This window comes from Biomphalaria glabrata, chromosome 1, assembly GCF_947242115.1.
Source record: "Biomphalaria glabrata chromosome 1, xgBioGlab47.1, whole genome shotgun sequence".
Classification (NCBI taxonomy): domain Eukaryota; kingdom Metazoa; phylum Mollusca; class Gastropoda; family Planorbidae; genus Biomphalaria; species Biomphalaria glabrata.
Window position 1 is genome coordinate 49,291,004 of NC_074711.1, and position 10,676 is coordinate 49,301,679.

General features: G+C 34.3%; 1 protein-coding gene across 6 annotated transcripts in view; it reads right to left on the minus strand.

Moving 5' to 3' along the window:
- LOC106052684 (band 4.1-like protein 4) overlaps nucleotides 1-10,414 on the minus strand; it is a 61,057-nt gene extending 50,643 nt beyond the window's left edge. Inside the window, exons 1-3 of one of the 6 annotated variants that reach the window (XM_056041001.1) lie at nucleotides 10,355-10,414; nucleotides 862-996; nucleotides 41-239 (exon numbers count right to left, since the gene is read on the minus strand). In XM_056041001.1, the coding sequence (XP_055896976.1) occupies nucleotides 41-193 (153 nt within the window). In that variant the 5' untranslated portion in view covers nucleotides 194-239; nucleotides 862-996; nucleotides 10,355-10,414. Of the gene's footprint in view, nucleotides 1-40; nucleotides 240-861; nucleotides 1,513-10,354 lie in introns of those variants that run through there. The other 5 variants (XM_056041011.1, XM_056041020.1, XM_013208116.2 and 2 more) reach the window with 5 other exon arrangements.
- Nucleotides 10,415-10,676: the final 262 nt, after the last annotated feature.

Below are 10,676 nucleotides of genomic sequence, written 5' to 3' on the forward strand. Positions count from 1 at the left end.
AAAAACCATAATCTTTGTTAGTACAATATAATAGAATTACCTTATAAGCAATATTTTTTTCTGCATCATCTAAAAACACAATTAAACAAAAGGGCCCTTTGACTTTATTTGTGCTATTTTCAACTTTATCTTTAGCTTCACCACGAAATAACCTTGGAAACAAACGAGACAATCTTCCACTTTTTGACATCATCAGCTCAATTAAATATTGTTTTTTGAAAGTACCATCTTTAAAAATCCTAAAGTATAAAAGAAAAGTATGATAAAAAATGAATCCATCTAATCTTAGTTTATCATTAAACTGGTTTATATGATTCCTAATGAAGTTTCGTTCAAGATTTAGCAGTTAATTGGGAAAATAAAATATCACCTAAAGTATTTGTGGCTAAGTGGTAAAGCAATGACTAGAGGTCATGGGTTCAAAGCCTGGTGATGACTGGGATTTTTAATTTTGGGATCTTGAAGATAACTCTAATGGGTTTTGGCATTAGTTGGGGAAAAGTAAAGGTGGTTGATCAATGTGCTGGCCACATGGCACCATTGTTAACCATGGGCCCACAGAAACAGATGACCTTTACAACATCTACCCCATAGCTGGCAAGGCCTGAAAGGGGAACTTTGCTTTTAGTATTTTTAGTAATAGATTAGCAGTGTGTTGTGACCATCAAAATAAACAACTGTTCACTCACTTATTACAAGTGTTCCATTCCAGGCCCATGCATGCTAAGTGGGGAATTAAACATTAAATATTTAAATTTTAAGTCTTTATTAACCCTCCCCATTCACATTCTCTCAATAACTTGCTTGTAGAGTACTTTGTTCATAAAACTCTTAAACCTAGATACATAATTGGATACTCACTATTGAAGATATGTCCAACAGCTAAAACGATGATGACTTAGCATGAGATGAATACCAAGAAGGACACTAATGTTTGTCTAAAGACACCACATAATCAGCAGGTACAGTGTCTTCATCAACAAACTATTATTACTCCTGCTTAGAGAGTAGGCCAGATAGAGCAGATCACTTCATGTGAATTATGAACAAAGTTATGGGGCATTCCTGACATAAAACAGCAATAATACTGTGATACATATTTTGTATTAGTTTTTGAAAACCTGTAAAACAGCTAGTCCATGACAAATGGACCACAAAGTAGTGAGGGAAAACTGTACTTAACTATCAGTGGAGTTGGTTGGACTAACAAAGATTCTAAAAATATCATCTAGGGAATTCAACACAAAAACCTGGGTTTGGTTGCTAAGTATTTTACCTCTCCTACACCATGCCCCCACGTTATTTAAATCAACAAAATAAAAAAAGATAGAAGCAAAGTTGCTTAGCTAAAGACTAGCATGTCAGTTTCAGAGATATAGACTAACAAGATCCAGATCTACTAGTAGAGCTAAGACGCCTAAGAGTATAGTTAGTCTGACAGGGTCTGGACCCAATGAGTTAGATTTAGATTCTAGATCTATTTCTTTACTATTAATATCATTGATTAATGATGCTCACTCACTCAGTCACTGACACTGACAATGAGACTGAGTGGTAATACTAGATCTAGAGTCTATAAATCAGATATATATATATATATATATCTAAATTAATATAGAATACATGATAGATCTTCTTATCTAATATATCAAAGACATTACTTTAAAAAAAGAAGATAATTACATCCTTTGCATTTCATGTATCAATCTAGTCATGCATGTTAATCCATGACTTTAACTCTGCTAAGTGGAAGGTTTTCCTGGCTGATTCAGGCAACCCATTCCATTATCTAATGGCACTAGGGAAAAAGGAGCACTTTGTAAGAATTTGTTCTAGTGTAAGGAATAAGAAATGTGCCTATTTCTTAGTGTCTTTCTAAATATTTCATTAGGTTTTATTTTTCTATATTTGTAAATTATGGTTCGATGTTTTATGTATTATATAGCTACTTTTTGAAATAAGTGCACCCTGTGACGATTACTGCTCAAACTTCCAGGCCAAAATTGAGGCAATTACCATAGCATTGCAGACAGTCGAAAACAAATTATATGAATGTAGTGGGGAGGATATACGGGTCGGCTGAACTTGACCAAGCACCGGTCAGCACAGGGTCAAGTTGACCTCTGCCCCGGTAGCTGAGATTTGAATTCCTTTTCCTGCTGGCATCCTCCATTGAAACTTGCTGCCACACACCTACTCCAATACCACCTTGTCTGATCCTGCTGTGTTTGTCCTAAGTTCATTGTTTTGACCAAGGCTGCAGGTAAACACATTTTTACTGTTTCTTGTATATCATATGTTCTTGTTTATTTTTATATAGCATATTGCTACCCAGGTTTTGTCCTCATTCTCGGACTACCTTTGTTTTGTAGTTTTGAGATGCCTTTGGAAGGAAGGCCCACTCTGTATATAATGTGGGGACCTCAGTTCCTATTTTGTTTTTCTTGTCAGTCGAGCTCATATCTTAGGAGCCAAGCCCATTGTATCTTTTGTTTGTGAGTCAAGCTCACCATATTAATTGTCCCTCTTGTAAATATATTCCTATAACCAGTTGTAGATACTGGCTGTTAAGAAACCGTGTATAGATTTGTTCTATTTAATTGTCATAGTTTTGTAGGAAAAGAAAGAGCGAAGCTCTTCAATGTGTGTTAGTTTTATATAGAACTAGTTGATTTATTTTTTATTAATTACTTTGTCATTTATTTGTATAATGTTTGTTGGTGTTCTATATCTCTCTTGTGTTTATAAAAGAGATGATTGGTTCACACTATAAGATTTTCTTCTTTTTGTTTTTGCTAGATCCAGTATTTATACCTGATGTTGTGTTTACTAATTGGTCTGTTCATTTAGGCCATATAATTATGTTTATTTTATGCTCATTAGTATTTATGTTGTATGTTTGCCTTTGGCAAGTTTTTTGTGTACATTAAACTTGAAACAAGCCTCCTGACTTGCCTCGTCATTTTGGTTGTTATAGTTCTGTGTCAGCCCCACCACATGAAGGAGTACAATCACCATCAGATGTTGTCTTTACAGACTCCCAATCCACTCTGCAAGCACTTAACAGCAGAACCTCAAACAGCCCAAGAGAGTTGACAACACTCTATCAGATGATGTCAAAATTAAATATCACAATCACATTACAGTGGATCCCTGCACACATTGGCATCATGGGAAAGGAAAAAGCAGATAAACTATCAAAGGCAGGATCATCTGTGGAACAACCAGATAGACCTGTTAACTACCTCACCCTAAGGTCAATGTTAGTCAACAACCACAAAGAGGAGTGGCTCAACCAGGCAGGCAGGAAATACAGGCAGAGCTATGTACAAAGAAATGACTATGCCAAACAAACTTGACAGTTTTAACTTCCTCCCACGCAAAGAGCAATCTACAATCTTCCAACTAAGAACAGGACACACACCTCTGTTAAATTACCATCTTAACAAAATAAATCGCACACAACACCCACCTTTATGAAACCGTAAACAATATCCTCTCTGAATGCCCCTTCCTAATCCACCCTAGGGAGACACTACTATCACCACAGTCCAAAAAGACCAACACTTTACTTTTTATTCTTCTAACCTGAAGTATCTCTTAAGTTTAGTGATTTAACTAATGGTGTTAATCTAATCAAATTTGAATATTTGTTTGTTAGAAATCTCACTGCTTTATTTTGTATTTGTTCTAGTTTCTTTATGTTTTCTTGAGTTGACGGATCCCAAACAGAGGATGCCTATTCTAATATTGGCCTAACTTGAGTTAAATAGCCTTTAGTTTTATGTTCTTGTTTGATTTGTAAACATTTCTTTTAATTACCCTAATGTTTTGTTTAATTTTTAATAATTTCAATGAATTTCATCAATATGGGGATTTCATGATAACTTTTCAGTTATTATTACACCTAGATATTTGGAGTTTGTGTGACTGATTTGCCATAAACAAGATAAGTAGTTTTTGTTTTAGTCTTTTTTGTTACTCTTAATAACTGGTATTTTCCTGGGTGGAAAGACGTGCTCCAATTTGATTCCCATTTCTGTAATTATTCTAATTCTTTTTATAAAATTTAAGTTATCTTGACTTGTATTTAAGACTGCTCCTTGAGGTACACCTGAGATCTGGATCTATATTTAATATTATAGATTACTGAGATATTATAATACTAACTACAGACCTAGATTCTAATAATAGGTCTACTTTTCTATAATACTACAAGTGTCAAGTCACTAAATTTGACTAGATTTAATTGTTAATATAACATAGATCTAATTCTATTATACATAAAGATAGAATAGATTATAGATATCTATGTATTCTAGTCTTATAGTAGTTATAGTCTATAGTCGTCTTGGAGACTCGGGTGGAATGTAATCATCTTCTTTTTAAAAGTAATTTTAAGTAATAAAGAAGCGTGGTCAAGACGCTAAGTACGCATGAACTTGGCTACCTATGAAGAAGGGGGCTTGAGGTTCAACATCCGACCTGAGCAGAGTTGAGTTTACTGAGCACCTAAAGGCAGCATGGAAAACCTTATCCCAGATACCCCCTCCCCCCTACTGGTCCACAAATGAGAGGGTGAAAAGACATGTGAAACTCCTGATATAGAAACAGGAAGTAAGGATGTCTAAATTGACTTTTAGTCAGTCAAGTAGTATCCTTTGGTCCAGGGCAGTCAGTAGTATCTTTTGGTCCAGCACGGACAGTAGTGAGAGAGTCAAGTAGTAATTTTGAGTTAAGAAGTATATTTTGGGCAATCGAAGCCAGTGGTCACTTGAGACATGTATTTCTAGTGGTTATTATTCTGTACTATTATTATTGAAGTATTTGTTACCCCTGTGATGCTGACGTTAATTGAAGTCTATTTTGGAGAATTTGACATGTTGGATATATTTGATGCTGCTGTTATGCGGATGTGACTTTGTTTCTTATTGGATCATGTAACTTCCAAGAAGTGCGGTATTATTATTGTCATTAAATAAACTTTATATTTTATCTGCTAAAGTGGCATTAAGTCAATCAGTAATATATATGTTTGTTACGTGTCAAGTGTGACTCCAGGAAGCACGAACCTAGCATTCTACGACATTCGCAACACACTAATAGTAACCAGTCTCATGTGTAATAATATTATAATACTACGTCAACACACATTTAACATTGACAGACCCTAGCGCTCTGAGCATGCTATAAGCATCAAAGTAGCGCTATATAAAAGCTATACTTTAATTTTAGTGTCTGTATTTTTTAAGATACAGTTGTTAGTTCTAGATCTAGAGATAGTTATACTGTTATAGTATTAATATTATTTAGATCTATTGTCTAACGAACACCCTATGTTTTCTGATATTAGCGAACACCCCACAATCTTTGTTAAAATGAGCCTTTATTTTGATAGCTAGCTATGATGAAACTAGTCTATTGTTTTTATTTATACCATTTCTTTGTAGTTCAGACACATTTAGTTTCGTTTACTCTGAAAAGCAAGGTTTTTACGCAGGTTCAAAGAACACTCGTAGGACGATGCCATTTTTTTTCTTCTAGGACAGAAGGAGGGTAGCTCCGGGGTGAAGGAGATTTATTTATAACATTTAGGTACCATCTAAATAAGACCTATCTAAAATTCTTCTAAATAGGCCCTTAAACACATACATGTCATAACCTTTGTTTAAATAGTGGGTGTTCACTAATATTCGTTTATTTCTATCAATGACATTAACAAACGCTATTTTAATGAACATTGAGCTATTATCTATAGACTTATGAGGCGGAGCTAGATCTACATTTTTTTTTACACTATTTTATTACTATTTTGCCACACATCACTAATGCTCTACAAATGTAAAAAAAAAAACATAGAGGGAGGGACAATTATTGATCTATCAGATACCAAATTAGGTCACAGTCACTGAACAAGCGGGGTCACACAGTTTTTTTTAATTTATTTGGGTCAACTAGACCTAAGTAGGCTACAGTACACAGGATAGGTAAAACTTGTGTCTAATGGCCTTGTTGTGGCATCCCTTATAAACAGAGAAGGAAGAGATTGAGAGTGGAAAAAGTAACACTGACCTGTCTGCTTTTAGTTAATGTAAAAAGAAATTTGATATAAAATTTAATAAGAAAATTAAAGATAATAAAAATTTTTAAACACTATAACTATGAGGTGTTCTTTAGCCCACTGAGAGTTCACTAAGTTACAAAGAGGGGAATGGTTCATTAATGTTAACTTTAGGACGAATTGACCTGACCCTCTTTGACATATTTTATTGTAACTATGCGTAGCATAACAAAACAACATATATCTATTTTTCATAGACAGATGGATGAAGAGTTTATAGATATTTGCATTTTTTTCCTAGGACTAACCTTTACAGAGCTATAAAAATTCAAACCTAAAAATTGCAGCAGCAGAGCTTAACGTGTTCATTAGACGGAAATGACTATAGATCTAAAATCTAGCTAGATTCTGTTACAATTTAGTAAATCTAGTCTTAGGTCTTACTCTGACTCTCATAGTAATAGTATTAGTATTACTATTAGTATATTCTTGATAATTCATAAATTTAATTGAGTTAGTGTAACACTAGACTCTAGATAGATTCGGATTAAACAAACAAATTTAACAACTAGATTTTTACTAAATAGTATAGGCCTAATACTAGTGAGTCTACTACTCTATAATTACATTAATATATTAATAGTCCTGGAGTCATTACATATAGACAATAGACTGTCACTATAGATCTATCTGATCTAGAATCTAATTATGTCTACATAAGATCTATATCTAGAGTCTAATAGAGTCTATATTACTCTATACATGACATACATGTCATAACCTTTATTAATTAGGGGTGTTCACTAATATTCATTTATTTCTAAATTCTAAATGTTCACTAAATGAAAATGTTTATTACTAGAGTCTAGATCTAGAGAGTAGATGACTGATAAGAGTAAGAGTAGAAGATAGAAATTAGAATCTATCTAATCAATATCATATTGATTATATCTAGATTCTATCTATTATAATTTATAGTTTCTAGATCTAGTCATCTAGCTAATACTAAATATAATATATATATATATATATATATATATATATATATATATATATATATATATATATATATATATATATATATATTGTTATAACTCTGCCATGCGCACCACCATCTAAGCTAGAAGGTATGCACTGTGATAAACTAGACTGAGAAGGATGTCAACAGTAGGAAGAGACGAGAAAACTATTTCCGCCCAAGTTGAAAAGACTGTGCCTAAGATAGATGTTGTTTGTGTACCTGTGATGTCGTGTAAATAAACATATATGTGCCTCGTTGAGTTGCCTCACTTAAGTTATTACAATTGGTGCAGAAGTGGGATTATAGGCATCTCAACGAGAGGAGGTAGGCTTTGATTACAATGACATATTTGAAGCTATTACATCAGCTCTCAATTAAAGAGCTAAGACAAGAGCTTCGGGACCAAGGTTTAAAATCCCTCGGTAGCAGGGGAACGCTCACGGCTCCTCTGCGGCAAGCCCTGATCAATAAAGAAGAAGATCCGGAGACCTACAAATTTGAAATTGAACTTGGGATTGTTGAGGTCATTGGCAAGATCCAGGACTATGTGGATGCATTTGATGAACAGCTGAACATGATTGGGAACATGATGGAAAACATGAGCAGGAAAAAATTGTGTCGCAAGCAAAAGGAGGAATAAACTCGTTAGGGAAGGAGCAGTTGCCTGGTCAGGACTGTGGCTGCACAAACAGTGGTGATGGAGGCGCTGGGGATTGGAGCGCTGTCTGTGACTGTGTTGTGGGCAAGTCTGGCGGGGATGACTTTCAAAACTAGGAAATGTGACAATGATTGCTGCGACGATCTCAACGGGATGTGCCGAATAGAAAGGAAAGAGACAAATGAAGAAACAAGAGAAGCCTGTTATGTGCCTGAAGTTTTTGTTCCTGGTGTACCTGAAACAAGTACCTCAGTAAGCCGGACAGATCAAGACAACGTTGGGTCTGCGTCCAAGCTGGCTGCTGTGGACCTTAAAGACCTCTGTTTATCTGTCAGTATCTTTGATGAGAACCCATGAAAGCCTCAAGACCTTTTCTGATTCCTTGCCTTGGATGTCATCAAGTGAAATTGCGAATACGGGCCCCAACAATGGCCGAGACAGAAACAACAAATTTGACTTTGGCAGTGGCATAAGAGAGAACTCGATGCTTGGCAACTGCATCCAGGCGATTGACATGAACTGTATATGCTGCGTCCTGGGGGGACAGTGCCCATGCCAAGAAAACCAGCTACAAGATCTGAACTTGACAGAAATGTGTACTTCTGCCCACTTCAGTGAGAGTGACTTGAATGGTGGTGAATTAATTCCAGCGAAACCTGATGTAGTGGTGGATGAACATTACAAGGATGTTTCATGGGCATACCTTACAGATAAGGCTGAGAAAGAATATGTGCTTGAAACCATGGCTACCAGTGGGCCTACAACTGTGTCACGAGATGTCCATGGAAAAGGTCAGCTGACTCAGCATCTTAGAACAACAACCCTGGAATCTACAGTGATCGCCACTACCTCCACTTTTGTTATGTGGCTGACAACCCTGACCTCCACTAACTCTCCCTGTGTCAGCTGGCTGGCATCAGCGACTATCATCATGAGGTCGAAGCAGCGACCACCATATCGTCTCAAGCGTAGACTGGCCAACTGGAAGAAGAGGAAGCGATGACCGCGGAAAACTGTGCAGATGGCTTTGTGGGCAACAGGCATCCTAACGTCTGTGGTTCCCACCGATCGACCTCCACCTGAACTGTCAAACCTCCACTGCACTGTTTCTTTTAGGGACAAAAAGCTCTAAAAAGGGGGCAATGTTATGACTCTGCCATGCACACCGCCATCTAAGCTAGAAGGTACGCACTGTGATAAACTAGACTGAGAAGGATGTCAACAGTAGGAAGAGAGGAGAGAACGATTTCCGCCCAAGTTGAGAGCCTAAGTGAAAAGACTGTGCCTAAGATAGATGTTGTTTGTGTACCTGTGATGTCGTGTAAATAAACATATATATATATATATATATATATATATATGTGCCTCGTTGAGTTGCCTCACTTAAGTTATTACAATATATATATATATATGTGTGTGTAATAGAAAAATATCTATACTAATAATTTACTATGTCAATGTCTATAGTAATAGTCCCTATATTACTATATATATATATATTATTACTAGATCTATTCAAGAATGTAGACTGTAGATTAGTGTAGATACTGCAGACTATATTATTATTATATACTAGATAGTCTTCAGTCTACATTCTAGAAATAATATAATATATTATATAAGAGTCTATATAGATCTAGATTGATCTATTAGATTATAATGTCTATATATAATATATATAGAGATGTAATTTAGTAATTATTGTAATATTAAATATATTTATAATATATAATATAATAGAATCTAGTATCTACTAGTAAATTCTAGAGATCATTAAATGACAGTCAAGTGTGAGATACTGGATACTCAGATACTGATGAGTAATATTATTAAATATAGTTTCAATTTCTGGATAAAGATATATATATATATTAATATATAATATAAAATAAATATTATAATAAATAAGTTTCTAGATATCTAATCTATTTAGAAATGTCACTAGATTCTATATCTATATTGACAATATAATATCTAGTCTCTAACTAATCAGCTAATCTTATTCTATATTTCTAGATTAAGATTTGGCTCAAGACGAGTCAAGAATCATGACTATTGTATATAAATATTGTAATTGTAAATTGATACAATTATAATACAATGAATGAAACAATGATTTTTTATGATAGGCTGCCACTGAGTGATACTTATACTAGTAACTTGTATAGTAATACTACTGAGAGAGTGATTACTGTGATACTGATAGTTGAACTTGATAAGTGATACTGATACCCAAACCAAAACTCCAAGACCAAGACTGGCAAGAGAGGGTCTCATCAAATTGATCAATCATCAAGACTAATCAATTCTTGATGACAATGATCATTGATGATCAAGACTAAGACTAGTCACTAATCATCAATGACACTAATGACAGTTGAGTAATGTAGAACTCAACTAGTAGTAGTACTAGTACTACTAGTAGTAATGATAATCAATTCAAGAGAGTAGAGAGGTATTAGTTTTAAGTTTACATGACTAGAAACGCTAAATCAGGTTTCTCTTATATCTTAAGAATATGCAGGAAAAAATGCAGATTACAAATATGTAATTTGATTTGCTCGGAGATAAATAGTTTTTAAAATATATATTTTAAAGTTTTATTTCTTATTACCATATATATATATTGTCATTGGAAATACGCCATTTTGGTTTTAAAGCTTAATACTAGACTATCTCCCTTGAATTACTTGCCAACTTTTTTCTGTTGCTGTTTTGTCTTTCTTTCTAGCAGCTAGATCTATTAGATCTAATATTAAAATTCATTTAAAATAATTGCATAAGAACAAAAAACTCTCTTTAAAAAATGTTATTGAAAAAAAAAAAGAAACAACTTCATCAATTTATTATTAACATTTTTTAGACATTCATTTCAGTAAATACACTTAAAAATTTATAAGTTGACAGCATAAGAACAAAAATCTCTTTAAAAAAAG